The sequence below is a fragment of the Ambystoma mexicanum genome, chromosome 8 (genome assembly GCF_040938575.1).
Source record: "Ambystoma mexicanum isolate Mex_15411 chromosome 8, UKY_AmexF1_1, whole genome shotgun sequence".
NCBI classification, from domain to species: Eukaryota; Metazoa; Chordata; class Amphibia; order Caudata; family Ambystomatidae; genus Ambystoma; species Ambystoma mexicanum.
In genome coordinates this window covers 1,142,300,888-1,142,326,578 of record NC_090929.1, presented here as the reverse complement: position 1 = coordinate 1,142,326,578, position 25,691 = coordinate 1,142,300,888, and the positions used below count along the sequence as shown (strand labels likewise).

The window sequence follows — 25,691 nt, the reverse complement described above, 5'->3', positions numbered from 1 at the left end:
ATGGTGGTGCTGGGCTGGAAGAATAATAGTAAGTGCGCCTTGTGCTGGCATTAGGAAGTGGTAGCAGTATTGGGTTCGTAGACATGAACCCGCACTGGGGGTGTGCTGGTCTCATTGCAGAACCAAAGGAGACTCCGGTAGGGAGGAATGGGGTGGGGCAGGGAGAAGGCGAGTGTCGCGGGCAATGTATGCACATGACACCCTTACCCATTAAAATATAGGTGCCAGCTGTACACAAGGGTGCAATGGGCTTACCTTCATGTCTGGGTACCATGTTTGCTTCTTGCATTTCTTTAGACAAGGGTCTTTGCGGCGAGCAGCAGAGAGCTGCAGAGAGCAGTGAAAGCCTTTTGTCCCAGCCTTGGGTAACGGCCGGCTGCGCCTTCCGGCTCGGGGGGGCTGGGAGCTCTTCTGTGCCTAGCAGCCACCCCGCAATCTGCGCAAAAGTTCCAATACTTAAAATGGGATGTCCTGGAAACAACCCAGTTTGTTATGTATGCAGTACAAATAGTCATTATTCTAACTGCCTACTGGTTTCCACAGATTCTCCATGTGCCAGGTTCTAGCCCCTTTCCACATAATACCTTAATCCAATATTTCATGTAGTAGTAGTAAAATGTATTTATTATGCCCAGACTTCTCACCAGCAAGCCAGTATCAAGGCACTTGGTGGGAATTTACATAAATAACAAAGAACATTAGATATCGATGCAATAGCACAATACAAGTACAAAAACAGAGCTAGCATACATAAAACAAAGCAGTGCCTCTAAACCTTTGAAACATTCCCATTAATTTTTAATGAATGTCAAAAGCCAGGTAGTGCGGTTAAGTCTGTGCTTTAAAGCCCCTCAAAGCAGTACAATTTCTGAGGGAAGTTGGTCATTTATTCCATAAACCACACCCCAAGGTGCGCAGCATCCTGCCACCATACCATGATGTGTTATGTTTGCCCACTTCCAACAGATCCTTCATACTAGGGGGAGGGAGAGGGTTGGAATATACTGCTGGACCGTGTTGGTGAGATAGGAGGGAGCTAATCTGTTTAACATTTTCCAAATCTGGGTAAGAACCCGAACTTGTATTTGATTGTCCTTGGGCATTACCAGTGCAATAACCTGCGAGCGTGAGAAATATGGTCGCATGTCTTGAAACCAAAGATCATGCAAACTGCACGGTTTTGCACGGCCCCAAGTTTAGACAGTAATTTCTTAGCTATACCAAGGTAAATGGATAGACAATATTGCACTGGGGATAGGACGACTGCCTCAACAAAGGCTTGTAGGAGCTCCTGATCTAACAGATGAGTACACCTAGCAATAGAGTACAGATGAACATGTGCACTTTTAGTTACCACTTCTACCTGCCAGGAGGAAGCCACTTGGCTGTCAAATAAGATGCCCGGATTCCTGGCTGGCTCCACAGGAGTAGGGGTGCACCCAAACAGGAAGGGGATATATAGGGGAGAGGGAGGTTGGCAAAAACCAAACCCTACTACTTCTGTGTTGTCCTCCTTTAACTTTAGTTAATTGTCTATACATTGAAGAGAAGCCTTGCGGGACACCACAGGATAACTGACAGATGGCTGAGGTAAAGAGCCCAACTGGTACCCATGGCTTCCTTTAAATAGGAGCTCAACTAAGCTAAAGCTGTGCCCGTAATATGCATTGATGATTGTAAGCATTGCAATTAGATACTGTGCTCCACAGTATCAGACGCTGCTGCCAGGCCCAAGAGGACAAGTGCAACAGGTTTGCCTCTACCCCTTAATTCTAAAGGTTTTTCACGTGTAAACAGCACCATGGTTTCCATTGGGTGTAAAAGGAGGAACCTGAATGGTTAGCGTGCCAAAAATGTGACTTCTTCCAGGTACTTAGATAATTGGGAAGTTACCTCTCCTTCCATGATTCTACTCAAAAAGGGCATGTTAGAGCCCGGTCTGAGGTTTGATGGATAATTTGGCTCTTAATGTGCCTTTGTCAGTGGGGGGAATATTTGAGCTACTTTCAGTAATGCCGGAAAAAAGCCTCTCTAAAAAGACGCAGTGATAATGTTGGTCAGATCATCTGCCACTAGCACAATGTGCTCTTTAATAAATATACATTATAATGTACATTAGGGCTGTCCAACTCCAGGCCTCGAGGCCCAGAAAACCTGACTGGTTTTCAGGATATCCCTCATTAATATTCATGAGAACAAATGTGCATACATTTAGAATCATTGTATGCAAATGTATCTGATGAATATTAATGAGGGGTATCCTGAAAATCCGACATGTGGCTGGCCCTCGAGGCCTGGATTTGGACAACCCTGAATATGAATTCGGACACATTTTTCTCTAGAGATATACAAATTTGGCGTAGACTCCCAACTAGCCCTGCCAATTAGCTACATTGTATTCAATTCTTAACTTAAGAATCACCTCTTTCTCTTAAACTTGTATTCACTCCAACTATTCTGAAGCCTTTTATCTTAATGCATGCATTTCTATCATTTAAAATTCATTAAAACCATCTTCTCTCGTTGAGGTAGATGCACAAGCAAGGCCTGTATCTTCTACCATAAATCAAATGTACCAGGAAAATGTATTTTTATAGTGATATTTTCATTACAGTTTAATGTCATTCTCTCCAGTAATTTGGTCCCAAAGGTAGCATCCCAAATTCTGTCACCATTAACCAACTTTTAGTTAGGAATGGGAAACATGCTTCAGAGGGCATGCACTTTGACTTAACCTTATTTGTTGTTTGGGAAATATACTTGTGAAGCACATCTGAACCGCTTCTGTGCACTCTGCCATGGGTGCAATGGAGGGTGCGTGGGACTATCAATGGTGGTGTACAGAGTCCAAGCAAAGATATAGGAGAGGTGGGTCGTAAGCGCTGTTTTCTACAAGACATTACAGAGCTAATAATCTAAAATGGAAGAAAATGACCCCTCACTGAAATTGGTATATGATCAGCAATTGAGCATTCAAAATCTCGAGATCACATGATGTAGCATCCCGAGCAATTCTATCCCATTGGACCATAAGAACAATCTAATCCCATGCATCTAAATGGGTTGGTTCAGTGGCTGAGGCACAGGCGATCACACTGCATCTGGCCAGAAAAAAGGGAGTCCATGCAGACATGCACCATGGATTCATTCCTATGATGGGATGAAATGCTACATTTTACAACCATCAGCTTTTAGTAGACGGGGTTTTAAAAATGATGTGCAAAGTGCCATCATAATCTGTTTCTGAAGTGATGATAATGCTGAGAAACTGTTGGTTTCTTACTGACATCAATGGCAGCAAAATATCTTTAAGTTTGAGAAGAAATAGCTTGACTTCATCACACAAAGGTACAGATTTCCCAAATCCCTGTGTGAAGTCGCCATTAATGATCTTTGGCACATATAATGTTAGTTGTATTTGTGACACAAGAGTAGTTTATTTGATGGATAACACCCACCCCTGATTAGATGACAAACGCCAGGACGTCGGAACGTAACAACATTATAATAAATTGCATTCGGTGGCCTGAGAGATAGAGGACCTTGAAAAATTGTAAAAGAATTGACATGCCATGCACTATGAATTTTCTACTAACAAAATGCTATCTAATTTATTAGTTGGAGCCCTGATTCAAGTTATGTAAGGCTCTATGAATTCTTGGTTGTGTCAGAATATCCCTATTCACAGGCACATAATAGACTCATCTGGAGCTCTTGATACTCTCCAAGCACCCAGTTAGGGGCCTTGATGACAAGTATCACTTGGAATTCGTCTGTCACACATTAAGACTCATTGTTTCAAGACCTGGTCAATAGCGGGAGTGTAGTCAATCTAACCAGACCCACATACAACTTCACCTCTTCCTCCTGGTGTTTGCCTACTCCAAAATAAATGTCACCCTCTAGTCTGATCAATATCTCACCTTCCACCAGACATGTTACTGACCCTCTCGATTCAATGTAACTGGAAAAAAGCATTCTGATGAATGCATGGGCTGTACCCTGTGAAAGAGTATCTTTGATGAAATGAACAATAAGAATTTTTTTCTGACTTCCCATGCTAACAATGTTCATCGGCTTTAATGCATATATTATATCCACCGGTAAATGGTATGGCCAACGAGCCTGCTGAAAAGACACTTAGCACATAAAACAATTTCCGCCAATTCTCATGCAGCAAAAGTGGTAGATTGGAGCATGGGTTTTGATGGAGAATTGTGTTGCTGATAAATGTACTGCAAAAGCTGTGTGCTGTCAGTAATTGTTAGGGATTGCCCTTACACTAGTTCTGGTATCCGCACGCCTTACTTGTCCTTCTGTGCCGTGATCATTCAAAACCTGCCCTTTTCACTATGCTCCTTTTTCCTCTTCAGGCCTCAACTTAAAAGGCACGAGGAAGCCCTTTGAGTCAATTCAGTCTGTACATGATATAAATAGCTTACAAATCATAGTAGGATCATGGTTTCGCAGAGGACGTCATGATAGTCATGATAATATGCGGTTAGCTAGAGGCCAAGAGGCTCAAGCACATGTATTTAGTTCTGAAACTCGGATATCTTAGCGTAAATCTAGGTGTTTTCAGCATAGGAGAGAACAATCATCCACTCCATTAAAAGAGGGTCACATTTGAATATTTAAATAGGAGCATTGCTGAGTACCATCGGCGGGTGCCTTAACAGGGGACGGGAACTAGGGTTGGCTTTATTATCCCACCAAATAGTGAAACTCACGCGCGTTTTCAGGAAATCCACAATTAATAGCTGTGCGACAAAAAGCATATAATGAATTTCAATTGGGAAAGTTGCATATTTTGTGGTATTATTTGGGTTGACAAGCCCAGGCCCAATTGGAGGAAGTGCAAGACCCAAGGCTAACATTCAAAGCTCTTAGTAAAGGAATGGGGTATTTAAATTAGCTTTGAGACTTGTTTTAACATTGCGTGCTTGCATGCTTTAATTGCAGCTGCCAAAATATGTTACTAGGCTTACTTTTTATACTATAGAAAACAGATTTCACGAAGGTTGCCCTATCATGTATATTATATTTGCAGGGAAATGAAATTGTTTAGAGCAGCCACATGCTTCCTATTTGGGTGAAAAATCACTATAGGGCTGATTCACGAAGGAGTTAACTGGGGCTTAGTCTTGACTTCCTCCCGGACAGAGACTTCCAAATTCAAAAATAAGTCACTTGTAGTAAATATGACTTGATCTCGACTCACTCCCGGAGAGAGACTTGCCGATTCACAAATAAGTCACTTGTAGTATTTGACTTACTCCCAGAGAGAGACTTCCCGATTCACAAAAAAAGTTATAAGTACTATAGACTTAGTCCATGGGGGAGACTTTTTGATTAACGTTGATGTTACTTGAAGTAACTCTGACTTACTCCCGAACAGGGGAGTAGACAGGGTAGGGCTTGAGGAGGCAAGGCCCACCCAAAATCTGTAAATGCCTACTCTGCAGCGCTGTGTGGGCATTTACAGATGTGAATGCCACTGTGGTGGGCCCAACTACATTAGCTTCAGGCCCCACTTGTTAGACAATCCTGGCTACACCTCTGCTCCCGAACAAAAAAGGGTAAATCAGGAGTAAAGAAGAGTTACAACCAGTGCATTGGTTGCTGATTGAAAAATATCTCCAGGAGTGGCGTTGTGTTACTCCTGGTAACTTCCTTGTGAACCAGCTCCTTTATTTATCTTCAAGTATTTGTAAAGTGCAAATTACTGCGGAAATAACTCAACTGTGCCGAGTTCATCTTATACAAGTTAACAAAATTAAGTTGATCCTGTAAATATGTTCTGTACTTCTTGACGGGGAGGCATGCCCGGTCTCTTGTCCCCCCACTCAAGAGCGCGATTGCCATTTGTTTAAGAACTTCCAGAGGAATAAACTATACCAAAGCCTGAAAAAGTAGATTAAGAAGAGCGGGGTCGCCTGTCCCCTTCTCGATACACTGAATCGCATTGATATGCATCGCCTTCCTTCCTCTAACCGTGACCCACTTTGCCGTGGGTTCGCAACGCAAGAACATGAAATGTCTCTCATCAACAAATTCAGAGTCTAAGTACATTTTAGAAACTGAGCTCTAAAATACAAGGAATGTGTCCGAATATTTGCAAAGATTAATACGTGAATTCGAGTAATGTATCCGAATTCATCGCTCCAGATTAAAACCATGTGTCATATGCTCTAAAGAATGTAAAACTTGTGTTTTAAATAACAATTTGAATACCAAATAGCAACTGGCAGTGATTGCGACAGCATTCTGGCACGCATGTTGAACTTGTACAACTACAGATGATTACATTGTTTGTCTGAGCGCGGCCTGCCCAAAATAGACGTCAAATGAATGTACTGTGAACAGCTTTCTTTCGTTATCCATCAGTTCTGCTTAAATGAAGGACTAAGCAAATGTGCTAATGGCTTCGGAACAGTACAAGGTTCAGCTAAGCTTTCGAAATGTTTTGTGTCAAAGGACCGTGTTTACTATTTCTCTCTGTGTATGTAAGGGACTCGGCCAGAGGATTCGATGCTCCTTCAGTAGAAGGGGCCAAAAACTTTCCATTCTTGGGTCAGGTGACCACTGCAGATTAGAGAGAGTGCAGGATTTTAAAATGGCCTTTGTCACTCACTATATGTATGAAGTCTGTGGGCCTTGTTCACAGAAGCGTTTTATAATGGCACAATCCCATTAAAAAAAAAGCTCTGTGAATCAGGCTCTGTGTATTTTAGAGCAGCAGCACAACATGGACAATAAATCACGCACCATATTTGCTGTGCTGTACATAAGGTGCGCTACACATCTTCCACCAGGGCAGGGGCCTGCAACCTTTGGCTCTCCAGATACTTTGGACTACAACTCCCATCAGCCCTAACCGGCATAGCTAACAGTGAGGGGATGTGGGAATCGTAGTCCAAAACATTTAGTAAAGCCAACGCTTACCAAAGACATCTGCACTAGGGCAACCCGCAGGGAGGGGCATGCAAACATATCTCGTGAGCATAGCTGTGCCTGCGGTGTTCCTTGATGTATCGCACACATGGTCTATTTATGTATATGTTGTTTGACAGACCTTGGAGCAGGCCCTCCAGAGTGTAAGAACACTATGCAGGAAGTGTTTACAACGTACATGGATGTAAAACGTGTTCGCAAATCGTAGGGATCACTGACCGTAATTGAGTTCAGGTAATAGGGGCTTCGGGTTAATTTCCTCTAGAATTTCCGGAGTGTGAATGGGTAGGATCTAGTAGCGCCTGTAGCACAGGGGGGGGGTGGGGGGGGGGCAGGGGGGCTGGGGGGGTGTGTGTGTGTGTGTGTGTGTGTGTGTGTGTGTGTGTGTGTCCGTGTCCCTCCCCCCCCTTGTGGGGACTTGGGTGTGTAAACATGCACACGCTGTGGGGACTTAAACCCAAGTCCCCACATGGTAATGCCTTCTAAATTACTTAAAACAACTTAAAAGACTTACCTGGGGTACTTTAGTGGGAAGGGAGGTGAATGCTTGACACCAGTACTTCTGAACTGCACATAGTATCTTTGCTGCGTTGTGCGGTTTGGAGGTACCTGGTTACTCTGTGAAAGTGTGTTTCTAGGTTTTCTGTGACATGGTCATAGAAGTGGTGGTGTCCTGGTGAAAGCCTCATGTTTCCATAGTGGTTGGGTGATGGTATGTACGTTGGTTATTTTGGGCTCCAATTGCTTGGCCCGGTTCATGGATTTTTTTCACGGTTCAAAGTGAATTTGCACTGCTGAAAAGTGACTTTGCACTGCCGACACAAACCCTGATTCATGGAACTGTGCAAAGTTTATTTTTACTGTGCCAAGTCCTGGAAAAAGTCATTTTGTACTGCAAAAATGACTATGCACTGACTTTGCCCGATTCATCATCGAAATGTGTACCCCTATCCCAGTCTCTAAAGTGTTAAGAACTTTTATATAATTGGGCTACGACACTCCATTGGCTTGTGGATGTCGGGTGATGTTACTTGCTTGTCCTAACTCCTTTTTTATGGCAATTTTTGGACAAAGCATCTAAAGGTACCTACTCACATTACTCATGCATATGCAACCTCAATCTTATGAGGAAGAAAAAACTCAAAAAAAAAAAATCAAATTAGTTTTTAATATTCGGTGTGAGTAGAAAGGTAATATCTTAATTAGGAAAATAACAAGTTGCAAGAGAACACAAACAATACAAGAATGTTTCTGTGTACCATGTGGAATTAGTGGGAACTAAAAAATAAAGCAATTCAGTTAAAGTGTGAATCAAATCCCTTATGCGCTGACTTTGCACGGCAAAAATACACTTTTCACGGTTCCATGAATCGGGGCTTGTGTCAGCAGTGCAAAGTCACTTTTCAGCAGTGCAAATTCACTTTGAACAAGGCAGACATTCCATGAATCGGGCCCTTGTAGTCTTATCATATATTTTGAGGATTCCATAAGGCGCTCCCATGGTCAAAACCTCAAGGTTTGTTGGATAAACTCTGAAAATGCTGCCTAATAGCACAATCATATTGTGTGTGCTGTATCTCGCATGCAAATGAGGCCAGATATTTACTCTGAGATGAGGAGTGTTAATTATAGGGCACTTGGCCCTGCAGCAGTGTTCTCCACGATGGTCGTTAGACTGATGCATCATGGGAGTGTTCACTGAACTGAGACCATTCCGACTGCTCACTTAAGTACTTTAAATTCAGTAAAACAAGCTTTTTTTCAAAAGTAATTCTGCCGGGCCGCAGACATCTTAACACAGAGTCAAAATGCTATCAAGCACAAACACTGAAGCAGCGCCAAATTGATTAATAAATAAAACGCCCAAGGGGCTTAAGCAAAGAAAACAGAGAAATAACAAGGAAGCACCGAGGCAAAACTGACAAGTGGAAACACTGACGAAAATAAAGCAGTTTAGCAGTTATAAACCCAGCATGGTATTAGTTAGCAAAGATCAAAAAGAATGCAAATGATTCCAGAATGTTCTCCGAGCATAAACACGTGTGGACGCCTGATCGCTCATCTTGAGCACTTGAGGTGTTTATGCCAATTGGTATATCTTGCATACAGGAAGAAAAAAAAAAGGAATTGCGTTCCCCAGCTGCATACACAATCACTGATATCATATGGCACACACTCCACGTCCCCTGCCTCCCCCCACCCCCGTCACCCAGCAGGAGCATAGCTGATATTCTGTTGTATGTTTTTATTTAGCGTCAGCACTTTTCTTTCATGTCTTAAAAACACTTGTGTTTCAAATGCGCCCGCCATGTTTTTATTGAACTGCGTCATCATTTCTAAACGGCCTGTGGATAAAAGATGCGTCATATGTTCAGTTTCGCGCGCAAAATGTTGAATGTTCTTTTTGTTCTGAAATGCTCTCGCTAATGCAATGCTTACCTTAATACTTATTGTCCCTCTAACAGTTAACCTTTGGACTATGTTTCAAGCTGCTCAAAAACTGGGAGGATATGAAACAGTAAGTGTTTATGTAACTTGAACAATAATTGTGCAATCTAGCGTTGCCTTGTATGACCAAAAAAAAAAGAGCTTAATGCAAAAGCAAACAATCGTTTAGAATATCTGCGCACATCAGAGGTTGAGTGAACCCGCCTTGGAGCAGGGCCCAATTATTCCCGGCTTTGCAACAACAAAAAAAAAGTATAAGCGCGTCATAAACTACCAGTGGAAAACACATGTAACTCTTCCCCCTGTCAAGGAAATTAGTTGGGTCTGTAATTTTTTCCCATGTTGAGAAACGGCTATTATTGCACCGCCAGCCAAGATTGCGTAAAAGTCATTCCACTTGGCAACATACCTGACATCTGTTCGCGTCGAATATGAGAAATGCATTAAAAGCTTTCAAAAGTAATCAGGCCCGGCCATTGAGGAATAGCGTGATCGTGTTTTATGGCGAGCGTAAAAGCTGTATTATATCAAGGTCAGCAGCAAACAAACAGGAAGTTATCGGGCAAACGCTCGAAAATGCCTTGACACTGTTTATCGGCTAATTGTATCTGACATAAGCAGGTTATTTTTAGCTCCCTGGAACATTTGATGGCCGCGCTATGTACAGTACAGTACGTACTTTGAAGCAATGATAGATTTCGAGCAACCAGCTTCGATTAAGGTCTGGGGAAAGAAGAGCACGCGCAGGTGACATCTTTAGCAAAGGGAACAGAACAGCAATTGACACAGGAAGATGTCGTCAGTGGAAATATGTTCTAACACACGCTGATCTGATTACCCGGTGCGGTTGCTGCTGCAATCAAAAGACTTGAATTACATTTTCGAAACATGATCTTCAGCATCCCTTTTATAGGAGTCATTTATCTAGAGATGAATGTAATGGCTCTATTATTGTGAGTTATAAAAAAAAAATAATACAGGTTGAGCATGTGCCAGGGGATCACAAATATTCATCTTGTGCAACCTTTGGCCGCCATGGCTGTGGCAATCAAGTGAAGTGGGAATGGGGCAGATCACATTGAATTTATTCCAGCTCGCATTTAATTTATTCCGAGAACGTAATGTAAACTGCACTGGGTGAATGCAACCTACATGCCACACCCTCAGCCCCAAGGGTCTTCCCCTCCCCCGCAATAGGTTGCATGGAAACCATAGCTTGCGTATCGCACCGTGATCACATTAATTGCCGTTCTCCACAGGTGCAACACAGATACCATCAATTTCACGAGAAACAAAACGCCCTGTACCCTCACTGTATTGTCCAAATAATCCAAGCATATAACTAATCCCCCTCACTATCGTGATTGGGGGCGTTTAGATTCTATAAAGGCCACGGAGGCGAGTATTATGCATAATCTTCTTTACTCATCAAGCAGCAAAGACAAAATATACTTAACAAAACTTTTATGTGTAACATCAACAGTTTAAAAAATAAACATAAAGTGGTAGCCCCTCCAGTGTGAGGGGTCCTGACCTCAGCCGACCCAATCAGGATCGACCCCAGCACATACAGGTCCATGCTGTTAGACCCTCTTCCATTTCTCTAGCAGTCTGAAACAATAGTATAACATGACAGTAAAATATGTTCAGGAACCCACAATGCATCTCGCCATCATACGCAGCAGCGCAGGAGGGTAATCCAATCTCTTTCACCACTCTGACTGGTATTGTTAGCCAATAGGGGCACAATCCAAGGTAGTGTCCTGACTCAGTCTCTCCCCCAGCTTATCAGCGCCCATGCCAAGCCGAGCTTTACTATTTTGACTCCTGTTCCTCCATTGGTATCTGAGTGAAGATAAAAGAAAAGAAGGTGTCTGACAATCCTAATAAACTTGGCCTTCAAAACCGCAGCAGGCAACAAAGGGTAAAACCTCAGTATCATGTAATACCCCTGGAAAGTCAGAGGGTACAACGTTCATTCATTGACAGTTGTTTTTTCAGTGGTGTTTTTGCCAATTTTCTCTCTCGAAAAAACCTGGTGAAAAATATATGGGGGAGGAGGGGTTGTGGTAGGTAAGAGTATATAAGAGGTGTTGGGGGTAGGGAATACAGTACAACTAATAGGGAATAGGTTGTTGGGAGGAACCCACCCAAAAATAAAAAAAAATCAAGTTTCGACAGGTTGTTTTGAAAGGGAATAAATGTGGCAAAAAATCTATCGGAAAAAAACAAGTCGATGAATATTCATAGAACCACTCAGAGGGACAGGGAACAGAAATATCTATTACGGCTACCTAGAGTTGGAATAATGCACCTCAATAATATTTATGAAACAATAACAATTTCCATAACCAGCGGTTCAGAAGGGAAACCTCCCCATGTGCATTAGTTTGCGATGATCTGTGGGAATTGTAACTATTATGGGACCACCTAACCCCCTGTAGGAATTACAAAGGGTCCTAATGTGCGTTGAAGATACTCGGATGGGCAACCAACCCTTAAGGGCCGATGTAAAAGAAACATTGAAAATCAAAACACCTGTAAATAGACTTCTTTATAACCAAAGAAGTACCTGAAGCCAGATATCCAGTAGGATTTAGGGTAGCCAACTACAATCATACTGGCTCACCGTACCCCACTTGAGTATTGAAGAACAAGAGGAGGTTAGTCCAAACTAGCCATTTTTGTACATCCCATATGAGACTGGTAAAATTGAAACCAGGTACTAAAAACTTAAGAGGACCCTCTCTTTTAGGACATAGATTTCCTGAATGCCAAAAACAGTCCATTTGAAAACGCTCTTTAATATGAATTCTCCTGAAATTTGTAATAGAAAAACAACCATCCAAATTTAACCTCTTCAGAGACTTAATAATAATAATAATTTCCTGAATCATAAAATGAATGAAGCAAGTGAAAGTTGAGCCATGTCCCCCTGAGGATCAACAGAAACTCCATAATTACAGATCTGCAGCTAACCCCTTAGACCTTATCCGCATCAGCTAATTGACATATTCTAAGCAATGTCCCCAGTTAAACTTCATATACGAGAGCCCACACAAATGTGCCCCTTCCTAATTGTCAGAGGGGTGCCCAAAAACAGGCCAGACTGGAGACAGGAGAACAACATTATTCCAAGAAAAAAACACTACCCTTTGCAGTTAATGTAATCTCAGTATTGGGAGCTAAACAAACTCGCAGGGCCAACACAGAAAACCTATTTACAACTATTTCAGAGATATATTGGCTGGTACATCAACCCCCCGCCGCCCACCCCGCCACTATAACCATGTTGAGACCAGCTTAATATGAAAATGGTGACTTGGCATAGGAAGAATACGGCATGACATTCTATAGGATAGTATCCCCTTTGCAACTAGTAACCTCTACCCTCAGTAACTCCCCAGTGTTGAGCAAAAGTTGCTATCAACTCATAATACCTGCCTCTGTGCCTGACTACTCCTGCAGGACTTCTGGAGAACATAGAATTATGGTAATTAAATCTTGTTAATAGGGCTTGGCTCATAGATATGCCAAACAGTATGGTCTAGTCAGATATCTATAATAACCCAAAAATGAACAAATATTCTGCTTTGAAATTCAATATATATATATATATATATATATATATATATTCAATGAAAAAACTTTGTTAAAGGGACGTTATGGTTATGTTGCGGAAGGGACATTATGGTTACAAGTAAAACCGAAAACCCCCTGAAATTCGCCAGTTATGGTAAGCTAAGCAACCATAACTCACGCCACCACCATGCACTGCTAAGAATAAAACCCATGACATCAAAGATGACATCACAAATATGATTGATGACATCACTGGACCAAACCTCACCAAACAAAAATTCAGAGTGGGCCATATACTTTATTTGCAAAGTTTGGTGAGGATTCGTCCAGGGGGAGCGAAGTTATAAGCCACCCAAAAAGTGTTCTTCCTATGAGATGAGCAACCTAACCATAACTACATGGCCGCTACCGCAGGCCATGTAATGTATATATATTTTGTTGCTGACATCTGCTTATCAAGGTTAACCTGAAAAGTCGAGTGTATTTCACTATTTGCTGCTCTTAGAAAGTATTGCATGCAGCGCTGCAGGTTTTGAAATCATAAATATGCATTTCGGTACATGGTATGAAAAGTTTGGTTTACTCATGGAACACCATCTTCCCTCTTACTTTATCAGATCACTGCACGTCGACAATGGAAACACGTCTATGACGAATTGGGCGGTAACCCCGGAAGCACGAGCGCGGCTACATGCACTCGCAGACATTACGAACGGTAAAATCCTGTAAACATGATATCCTTGTTAAAGCAGAATAATAAACAGCCTTAGGAACACTGCATAGCCTTGGATGGGTTTTTTACTAACACTCATTATTTTGTCACACTGACATGTTCATTATGAAACTAGGAAATCATTGAAGCATTGTGGAGAGAACGCTAGCAGGGAAAATCTCAAATGTACCAGAAGTTGTGTACATTTTATTTTAAAAAGTACCTTTTCCTTTTCTGATTTTCTGATTAAGTCAAATTTTGGGATTTTGCTTGTTTTATTTCATTTTTTCTTCATCAGCTGTCTTTCGCCAATGCACTTACTATCTATGAGTTCATTGTGTATGTTTCTGTTCTGTTTTGTTGTACTAGCACATATGACAGAACAGCAACTAATCCAACATATAAAAAACCACAAGGGGAATTAGAAGCTAGTTACCATTGAAAGACTACAAAACTAAAGAGACAACTACAACAGTGAAATGAAACAGATTGCCCCCACTGCAAGCCTTTTCCTATTTTAGAATGTGTTTGTACTGTGTTTTGCCATAATCACAATTGCAGATATTACAATTGTAAGCTACTGAGGCAAACTATGTGGTTTCGAACTCCCTTCTCTTATCTGGCTTCCTTGTCTCATTACAATGGTTTATGCCAAGCTAATGGTCTGCAGAAGTGAAGTGTGGACAGCTTGCCTTGCTGGGTGACCTAACAGCTCTCATAATTAATAAGTCTGCCCTTGTATTGCTTCTCTGTATGTTTCTATTGTTACTTCCCTTTCTGGTAGTTTTAGCCTTCCACTCTGCTAAATTTTTAATGGAAAAACATACACATACTGTATTAGGAATAGAAAATGGTACCTATTCATTTTCTGCTCAAGAAACTTTAGAGTTGGTCTGCCAACTTCGTGAGTGTTTGTTTTTTTATTATTTGTGATGCTGCTTGGTTAATGGATTGTAACCAGTTGTGTTCATGCTGTGTGTGTGTGTTTATTGGGCAAGCGTCTATGGAGTAATAGCTATCCTGGCCTATTATAAAAGGCTTCTTATGAAAGGGCATTGAATCAGATGGCCCTTGAACAGTATATTATGTTGTCTTTGTTTAATAACAATCATGTAATCATATAGCAAAGGACAGATGAAGAGTGTGCCCGAAATAACATCTGTCAAGTTTTCCAGCAGTGAGAAGGACTGCTTTTCAGGTGTGTACCTTATGGATTATCACGGAGAAACCACTGGCAAATTCCTGGTGGAAAATCAGAAAGTACAAACTTTAAATGTGGTCATTTCTGGTGGGTATCCACGGTTGGAGAAGCGGCAGATGTTAATCCCGCCACACTCAAAATCAGCTCCAAAATTTAATGTATTCCATAAAATGCACTTTGAAGGTTCATGTAAAGAGCCCTTATTTACACTATGTATAGAAATATCTAAATCAATTTTCTTGTGAAAGTGCATTTAAGCATATGCGTGCGCTGCTCATCTGGAGGCAAAATCATGAATGTTAGCTATTGCACAACATGAATTTCGGATGGTGTATAAGTAGGTGTCTATTTTATTCTGCCATTTGTATATTTTAACCTGATTGACATGTGAAATGTATATGTCCGCAACTGGATGCTGCAAACACTTTGTCATATGGTTTCTCCTGCATCCATTTATTACATGGGTTATTGTACATCTCCAAATGCCACCACCACATTTAGAAGGTGACGTGGAGCTACTTGATGAGATATTGCAGTTTCTGTAACTAGCTTCGGCTGTCTCATGTTTTTCACTGGTATAACTCCCTTTTGGCTATTGCGGCTTCAGATATTACGCCCTTCCTCTAGCTAAGCCTCTGGTATCTCAGGTTTCTTTTCAAGGCATGGTGTCCTGGTTGCACTTCACCATTTGCAAGTGGTTTCTTCTGGATCTGGTTGCTGCATATGGAATTTTGTACGTCTCTTGTGCCGCTATGAATAACGATTTTAGAGGCGATTCGTGTCCCGCCTTGTGCACTGCACTTCCCACTCTACCAGCTCCACACTTTCATCTCCTTTCAGAGTAATTCCTCCCTCAATATCCCTCTTTTTCTTTTTCCTATATATAGCTGCAACTTTCTGATTCTTTGGAGCTGCTGTGAACTGCCCATTTCATTGCAAACAAATAGAGATTTAAAACGACATTAACGAGAGCGTGACCCGCCACAACTCTGGATTCTCTACATGACTACACGTGTATTTACTAATGTATTGAGGAGGTTTATATAGCATTTTAGTTTTTATATTTTATTTTGTATAGGCTAATAGTAGAGCTTTTGAGACCAGGCCTGACATATGATGGCATATGTAGCATTTTTATTTTATTTTATATAGCGTACTATTGGCGCGTTTGAGGCTGGGCCTGGCATATGATGGCAGCAGAAGCACAAGAAAGGAGGGAGTTATCATGGTTACTGACAATATTGACTTATTTGAGACTTCATTTGACATATGGCAGCCAAAACCTATTGGCTTGGCAATACCTGTTCTTCGTTTGGTCTGGCTTCTTTGGGCCACTTTTGCATTATAAATACCTCTTCTATTTCTATAAAGTAGCCTTTGTCCTTGCTTATATTAGCCTGTTCACATGTATTTGGATTATGGTTGTTGTAGTTTATTCTATTTCTATGGTACTGCATTTTTTTGCAAGCTATTTAAGTGGCTCAAAGCTGGAACTGCAACCAATCTCATATTGCATGTCTATGAAGATGGTATCTGAGCTCACATAAGAGTGTTTCTAATTATTTAGTGTCGGTTCTAAGTACGTCATGCCAGTCCATCTAGTTATACCGTTTTGATATGTGATTTATTCAGGATTTTCTTCACCGGTAATTTATCTGGTCACCACATGCTTCTCCACTGTGACCCCAGGATCTGACTGTTGCAGGGCTACGCCGTCTGTTGTTATAGCCTTTGTTTGTGCAGGTTAACATGCTTGGCATCCTGTTATTCTAATGGGATGCTGATGCTTTAATATGGTGCTAGCCAACCCAACCACCTTGCACTCTCCCCCTCTAGTTTTTCTGTTGCTTCTATGGCTCAAGCTGATTTTACTACCATGGTAGTACATTTCATTTAGGCCAGACAAATCAACAGAAGTTTGTTATTTTTTATTTTATATAATTAACAATTATATTGGTTGTTTTTTATGTACATATTCTCAACACAAGCATTAATTATGTATATCTTTGATTCAAAGTCCATGGATTACATTCTTTTTCTAGTTCTGGTCGTTACAATGTTGCATGGATATCTTCAAATTGAATGCCATAATGTATATCCATTTTGCCAAAATAAACACCTTGATAAATGGGGGTGGAAGCCTCATCTTGGCTATGTGCGGGTCGCTGCCGATTTGAAGGCAGCGCTTTGGTAGCTCTTTTGACACCTAGCCTTTGGCCCACCTCCCCCATCCAGTTGTTCGTGAACCCACTGGCAGAGCAAATGACAAATCCAGTTATAGTTGAGGAGTCTGAGCTTTACTGAAATGTGATTGCCAGTTGCACTACCACCAGAGAAACCATTAGTCTCCCCTCCTTCCAGCTACGACCTCCTTGGCAAATGGAGCCGTGGAGCCTCTCATGCCCTCCCATTCATGTTCAATAATGTATTGGGATTCTGTGATATTTTGAGCAGCACTGATGCAGTGAGCTACCGTAAACAGCACTTCAACGCTGCTGTCACAATGGTGTGGGTGCTGCTCATCCTGACATGGATTATGTACTGTCAAGTGGTCTTGAAGAGCACACATATGCCATGCTTACTGTAATGTCGCTGTCGCAATGGTGAGGGTGCGTTCTTCCTGATATGGAGATTGTAAAGTGGCCTGGTTCATCACAATTCTGCCATTTATTTATTTAACATTTTTAAAGTGCTCACACAGCCCGCGGGCATTGAGGCCCTGTTACAGGAATTGTTTGTTTTCTAGTTGCGCAATTGTTTTTGTCTTAGTTGCCTATTTATAATGCGTTTAAACACCCAGAGGTTTATAAGCGCGGACCCGGGGATCAAACCTGTGTTGCTTCGTGTCGTCTTGCTTCCAAGGCACGCAAGTTCCCGCTGAGCTATCCTCCCGGGATTTATGGTGGCCTTTATTGCATTAGCCCCTGAGAGTAAAATGAGATTGGTCTGTTGGTAGGCTAGATAGAGAGGCAGATACAAAGCCTGTGGTGTTGATGAATGCACATTGGAAGTACCTGAGTTCTGAGTGCCATTCTGGTTCTAATTATTTAGCAGGAACACTTAGAAAATGTATATCTGGAGAGGAGGGCCACAGGTCTGCTAAATCAAAGTGATCTGGGTCTGGCTTGCCCACTGATGTGGGGGAGTGTGAGAAAGCTAAATAGGTGAGCTATGCCATAGTGGTGGGAGGTTTCAGAGGGGAATCAGATAGTTGGGGAGAAGTCTCGAGTAGACAAACTAGGGGTACATCCAGGAGCAAGGTAATTGGCTGCTTCCGAAGACATGATTAGGGCAAACGTGACACTTGCAGAAGCAGACCTCAGCCCAATGTCATTCAATTATGACTTTGGTTCACTTTCCACCTTCACTCTGTGGGAGGATGGTGGGCATGCAAGTAGTAAAAGGTGACGGGGGACAGGTTCACGAAGAGGGATGCACAGATTGTGGCTTTGGTGAACTGGAGTGGTGACAGATCGGCATGAGGTTGACATTCAATGCACCTGATGCAGGTGGAAGAGAGATGCAGTGTAACTGAACAAAATGCAAAGGGAAGGATAAGTTATGCTGCTGTTCTAGGAGCAAAGGCTTTTGGAGTAACCATGTACTTCCATTTGCTATGTTTAATGGGGAAGAAATTCAAGTTGCTAGCTACTAACTAGCCATAAAAAGTCACTCACCACCTCAATTTTACACTGGGTGTCCTCACATCTACTCCCCAGGGATCATTTGCTCAGGTGACCATGTGAGGGCCATCACTTTTGGATCCCGACTCTGGGGGATGGACAAGCAAGTGGGAGGGTCCTTGGGGATTGAAAGTGCCTGAGAGCGAGACATGCTATCCCCCCTTTCCTAACACTGACCTTCCTACCCTTCCTCACCCTTTATGGGTTATATCCAATACCAATCCATACTTCCCCATTCAACCCTACCTAGTACTGAGACAAAGAAGAGAGAACTAGGAGTAATGCACACTTCCTATGTTAAACACCATTCTAGTACCAGGGCGAAGAAGAGGGGTATACAGGCATCCACTACTGAAGACGAGGCATGTCCTATTAACTGGGTGTATTATGGTCAGGCAATACAAGCCAACAACACACACCTGAGGCCCCTTTATAGGGCTCAGGTGTATAAAGGGAGGAGACCTGAGCCAGCAGGAGAGAGAGAGCTGCCTTGGTGGAACGAGACCTGGAGGTCTGAATGCTGGCAATGATCCCGGAGGTCCTGCAGGACCCAGAGTGAGCGAGTTGTGTGGTGGGTCCAAGATCGGGAACCTGTGAAGCAGAAGGCGGACAGCTGGAGCTATCGAACAGCTTAAAAGCAGAACGGATGCAATCTGCACCTGTTTAGAACACTGCCGTGTGCAGAGAAGTACCCGGCAAGGAAGCGGAGTAAAGGTGGTCTGATTCCCGGCTACAGAGAAGCTGAGCAGGAGCATCAGGGACTGCTGCGGTAGGGAAGCAAAGAGCCGTTGGAGATCAGAGGACGCAGAAACGCCGGTGCGTTTCCAGGGTACCGCAGGCATGTAGTGGTTCACAAAACTGAGTACATTTGAACTATATTGAATATCGAGCTGAAAAGAAATTACACTTTGAATGAAATTACGTAATATTGAATACCGAACTGAATGTAAAGTACTGTTTGAATAAAACCGAAGCATATGAAATACCAAAAGAACATTTGCAGTTAAACTGACTTATGAAATGACAGACTGTGTGTAAGCAGCACTGAGAGCAGAACCAAAGGTATAATGAAAATTCGACAACCATTTGAAGACGTTGATAAACCAATGTGGAAAAAACTTGTACATTTGTGGAAAAGCAAAAGACTGATGCACAAATGTGTTGCCCTTACTAAAGTGAGCATAAGTCTGATAAGTCAAACGCCTGAAGCAGAAGAGACTGCAAAGGAGTTAAACAAGGCCAAGGAGAACCTATGGTTGTGAGACCTGTAATAGGTGGACCATGGGATCTGACAACTGCACCTAGAGCAAGGGCTTTCCCACTGTGAAGATTACAGACATGGCAAATCAAGCCAAGGAGAAGCCCAGAGTCGTTAAACCCTGTGAGATGTTATAAGGGGGCTACTGAATAGAAAACAAACACTGGCAGAAGTCACCTAAATAAAGAAGAATGCTATTAAGAAAACAAGCTTTGGCAAAGCCAGGAAAGTGAGAACAAAACACTATAAACAACCTGGTAACAAGCAGAGATGTGTGTCGGTTGCAGGACCTGTGATGGGAGGAACATATAGTCCGACCCCTACGGCAAGACCGAGGGCACATGCCCAGAGCAATTCCATCCCAACAAATTAGAAGAAGGCGTTTATTACACCCAAAGAGAGGTTGATGTGAATACTATGACACCCAGGAACATTGTTTTGTGAATGCTGTATTAGACAAAAGGGGCGGGATGCACCCCCTACTTTTTGTGAAACTATGGTGTAGGAGATTTCTATGAACTGTGTTTTGAAACTTGAAGAGAACAGAAAGCTTGGGCAAGGGTAACTGGTTGCGCGACCTGTAATGGGTGGCCCATGTGGTCTGGCAGTTGAGTCTAGACCAGAAAGCTCTAAATAGCAACAAGCAGAAAGTCTTTGTGAATTAATCATGGAGAATGGTGAATTGAATGCTAAAGCAAGCTAGAAGGAGGGTCAAGTGGACCTATTGTTTTTCTACAATGACCATTAAGCAAGTGCAAGCCAAATAAGTACTACAGTGCACTCTTGGGGAAGAGAATACAGAGAACTGAAAGAACTGAGAAACACTGTCTTGGGGAAGGGAGCCTCAAGACCTCAATTTTGTGTGAACTGTGCTAGATTGAACTTGTAGAAGGGAACCTCAAGACTTGGCGGAACTTTGGTAAGGCAAGCGTCTATTGGAACTCTATTGAACTTGTGAGAAAACGTAAACTGAGAGCAGCGGAGACTTTACTTTTGAGCAATATTTTTAAGAACCCCACACCATGCTTATTTCTAGATGTGAGGGCAGTCATAGGTTTTGACACAGACAGGCTTTTGCTTTGGACTTACAGACACACAGACTTCCCATAGTTTTCTTTAGGTAGGGAAATTCCCACCATAGTTTTAGGGCAAGTTAGGCGTTACACCATCCTGATTCTTAATAATAATTCTGACATTTAGTTTGAAATCTGTTGTCACATGTCATCTCTGGGTACCTTGTCTGACTCACAATACACACAGTACACAATTTCTTACTCACCAAAAGTCAATTATCACTAGTCAGTGTCTAGTAGCGAGTGCACATTTTGCACCCTTACTGCCGTTATTACTGCCTCTTAAGGATATATAAGCCTAATAGTGCCATCCCAGGCTTGATATAAATGCCTGGTGATCCGGCTTGCTGGGTAGAGTGTCTTACGATGGAATCCCATTTGAGCTTTTGTCTGATTTGAAGCTAATGCCCAGGAGACGGCTGTTGCGGATATAGTGTGCATTCTTTCCGCAGGAGAGAGTTTTCATAGAGGTAGAGGTCATTCAATGCTAGCCCAGGTGTATGGTATCAAGGGTTCTGTGCTGGAATGTGGCCCACATCAGCGATGTTTGATGTCGAGGGTGATTGCTCAGTGACTTCAGTGCACTCCAGAAATATTTAGCATGTTATGGTTTCATTTGAAAATATACAAAGCATATTGTGGAAACCGAATAGAAATGATGTGCACTAATGTAGCAAAAATGTTATGTTTTGAGATCTAGTTGAGACAAATGCTTTGTGTTGCTTGGAAGAACTTTTTGTTAAATTTAGGGTGTTAGACAATGTTGGCATTAGCTGCTATTGTTCTTTACTGCCTAAGCATGCACAGCTATTACAATTAGAAAATCCCAGTTCTTGTATCATAATAGTACTTTTGGTTTGCAAAACGCGTTCTTACAGATGATATTTCTCTATATGAATATGTTGTGCAGTGTTGAGTTACAGGGTTTTGGCCATCAAATGTTACCTAACATTTCTGGTGTTGTGTGTTTCAGAATGATTGAAGAAGGTTACAAAGCACAAGTTAGCACCTCTTTTGTAGCAATTCTCATTTTGTAAAGGACATTTGAAATGTTACCTTATGTTTTATATTTTGCAAGCACAAAATCTGACCTTGGTGCAAAACCAGTTGCTGCTGTCATTTGTTTGCATCTGTCTGCCAAGAAGATTGTGGTGTGTGGGTTTGCCGAGAAAGTGTAACTTGTATCTTCATTATTTTCAAAGGCATGTATACTGGGACGCGCTGCCTCTTCGGGTCTTTCGCCGCGGCCTGGACCGTCATGTTGCAGATCAAGCGCAGGGGAAGTCTTCATTGTGGAGACCTATTCTATTTTCCATTGACACTCCTGAAGTGCAATGCAAATGCTAACACGTCCTTTCCAGTGATGGGTCCTATAAGGCTCGGCACTGGCAGTGCCCACTGAACGCCCTTCTATGTGGAGGGCTGAACCCATCTCTTCATTCACGCAAATGTTGGTTTCCTGGGCACATCTAGTTGTTGGGAGCATGCTTGCCACAGCCAGATTGTGAGACGCTTGTGCTTTCCGAGCAGGCCCCCCTTCCACACATCTGCACGCAGCCCCCTCTGTTAATCAGGAGACCTGCGTGCGGAACATGTTAAAAGCAGGACGCAATGACCCCTTTTCTCCTTGCAAAAAAGCCTCGAATCATACAAGAAAGCTTGAGTGCATATGTCTGGGCAGTTCCATGTAATAAGGTCCCCACAAAAATGTTTCCTGACAAAGACATTATAACATTGAAAATGCGGGGGACACCCCGACAACCCCTGTTTTTCTTTTTTTTTTTATGGTAGCAGGGCCTGCAACCCGTCCCCATACATAGGGCCTCATTACGACCCTGGCGGTAGCCGAGCCCTTATTAAGGGCACGTCTGCCGCCAGTAATGATTTTTTACCGGGTCCAAGAAAAGGGCAATAACCGGGTTATGCCGACCTTGGCGGACCCGGTAATTGCCTTTTTCTTGGACCCAGTAAAAATCAATCCCCCATTCTCATAGGGAGACCATAGGGCTCATGACGGGCCTGTTGTTAGCATACTGGCCTGCTAGCGGGTCCCGCTTTTCACGTCGGGTCAGACCAGACGTGAAAAGCGGGACCCGCTAGCAGGCCTCGTAATAGGGCATCCCGTAATGAACAGTGCCGGTTCTAATGAGGCCCATAATGTCCACATATATAATGACGCCAATGGCTTTTCCCATTGACATTATGTATGGGGACATAATTACCTGATCAATTCAGCTTTTATAGTGGCCATGTCTGTCATCCAACTGGACAGGTTCCTGTGAGTAATGTCTGCAGACTCTGCCCATGTTTTTATGATGGGGACGTTAGCTTAGATTTTAAATATTTTTCAAATTTGTGAAGACGTTTTAAATGTGTTGTTAGATTATGTTTTAAACATTTTGTACGTATTATTTGATTATGTGATTCATGTTGTGTTCACATTGCACCGAATAATATTGATTGGCATGCTTGGCATACTCCTCTCCTTCTTCGGGCACCATTGCTCATGAACGCGGTCCACCCGCTGTCTCTTCGGCAAATATGTAAAATGGACTTTGAACACTGATCCGGCATGCAGATTCTTTTAATATATTCTTAATCGATGGTCTTGAAACATGAAACAGTCTACAGTTGAGTGGCATTTTATTTTAGGAAAAATATCACGTGATGAGTACACTATAATCTATCGTGAGCAGATGCCCCCAACTTCCTCGGGTTTCTGTTTCGGGCCGCGGTTGGCGGGGGAAGGTAAATGGGCACATGCTGAGGTTGCAAAAAAAGGCAAGCTTGTTCAAATGTGTCATTTTGCGTTTGGATTATGAAATACAGTATTTGAGTGGGTGAGTTTGTTGTGTCGTCTCGGGAGGATAGCTCAGCGGCAACGTGCTCGCCTTGGAAGCAAGACGACACGGAGCAACACAGGTTCGATCCCCAGGTTCGTGCTTAGAAACCTCTGGGTATTAAGCGCATTATAAATTACCACAGTAGCCTCATATCACACAGTCTATGATTGAAAAATTGATTTGAGTGAAAGCAGGGAGCAATCGCTATCGCATTTACATGTTTTCTCCCCTGAATACACTCTTATAGTAACATATAGGCGCATGCTAAGGGATTGGGCTACTCGGATCCATTACATGGGATGCATTGGTCATTTCAAAGGAGTGCGACTATGGGTAATTGCACACATTTCAGAGCTCAGTAGTTAACCGCAGGAAAATTGCTGACTTATCAGGAGAGCTCTGTCGGGTGCCCAGAGTGCAACACAGATCCCTATCCCCGGCTGTTGTCCGTGGCAGCCAGGAGATGCTAATATCACTCAACGCTGCTTGTTTTAGTTTCCTGGAAGTACAAGAACATGTTGGCTGTGCATTATCGTCCATTTTTCTGTAATGGAGTGGCTCATGTTGCCAGTAAATGTTTTCATTTTCCAAGTAGGGGAAGGTAGCTAATGCATCAGTAAGTGACGTTTAGAAATTAGACTGCCTGACCTTTAATAAGGAGCTTAATAATGAAAGTGCAGTCTACTGAAAAGATTCAATGGATGTTTTTTATTTGAAGCATATAAAGAAGCGTGCATTGCAGACGCCATTTTTGCTACTGTTGGCTTGAATGGTCTATGTTAATGTGCGATTGGTTTAAATGTAATGGGCCCAAACATTTAATGAAATACATTTTCAAGCTTGTTTTGCTTGGCAACCTATTACTCACCATCAGATCTCGGGATCAATACTGATCTGATGGCCATTGCCATTTGCATTGGACTTAATTGCTTGTCTGACAGACGATTACCGTTAATGTAATAGTGAATGATTCATGTTATGAAAAATGCCAATTGCATATAGTTGGTGAGATGTTTACGATACAACACCGTACAATGTTAGCACTTTTATCTTATTTTATGTTCTGTTCTGTAATGTGCCTACTAGGCAGATACTACTTCAAATTGTGAACGGAGGATAGCGGAGGGGCAACGCGCTGGTCTTGGAAGCAAGACCATGCAGAGAAATAGAGGTTTGAATCCCGGATCCACGCTTAGAAACCGAACTCTGGTACGGTATTAGACGCGTTATAAAACAACAATTAAAATGAAATGAAAATCAGAGTTCCACTCATGTTTTCACAAATAACATCAGAGGAGACATCGCACACAAAATATCCATGTCTTCACTAATCCATGACTTCACTAATCATCAATGACAAGATAGATGGGATCACCAAAAAGAGATTACATTTACAAATGAGTGAACTAGGGAGCAGAAGATGTGTAGCCCTTTCAACTAAAGCCGTTCAAGGAGCTTTCAGAATTAGCACAGAAAACACTAGCGTCCCCCCAATACGAGTGTGTACCTTAAGTTGCACTTGTGTCGTCTTCCATGGTGTACACTTGCTGGTGAGGTTAGAGAAAAGCAGACCCCGGCCATAAGCTTCCAATGTCCTGAATGATCCATTTTGTCAACGTAACACTCACCACAGATTCAAGAGGCCGCAATCGTATATTGGCAGGCTCAGTACCCCAATGCAGAATCAGCAAGTGTGAAGGCTACCTTAGGTGTAGAATGTATTGAAGCACCATAATGGCCAGTTACAAAAATCAGTGTTTTTGAGCTCCTCTATTGAGCTACATGCTACAAAATACACACTGCATGGGGTTAGAATACTCCTTCTCCTGTTGACAATAATTAAACATAATTTGCAAACTTATAGCTATGGGTTTCATGCCGATTTGACCCTTCGGCTACCAAAGATTCAGTTTAATGCTAAACTTGCCATTGAAAGA

At 42.3% G+C, this 25,691-nt stretch overlaps 1 protein-coding gene across 3 annotated transcripts in view; it reads left to right on the top strand.

Moving 5' to 3' along the window:
• The window catches only part of ARID5B (AT-rich interaction domain 5B), a 654,996-nt gene that overhangs the window by 534,981 nt on the left and 94,324 nt on the right, over positions 1–25,691 (top strand). For 2 of the 3 annotated variants that reach the window (XM_069611201.1, XM_069611203.1), the window contains 2 exons: positions 9,420–9,472; positions 13,602–13,699. In XM_069611201.1, the coding sequence (XP_069467302.1) occupies positions 9,420–9,472; positions 13,602–13,699 (151 nt within the window). The remainder of the gene's footprint in view (positions 1–9,419; positions 9,473–13,601; positions 13,700–25,691) is intronic. The other variant, XM_069611202.1, reaches the window with a different exon arrangement.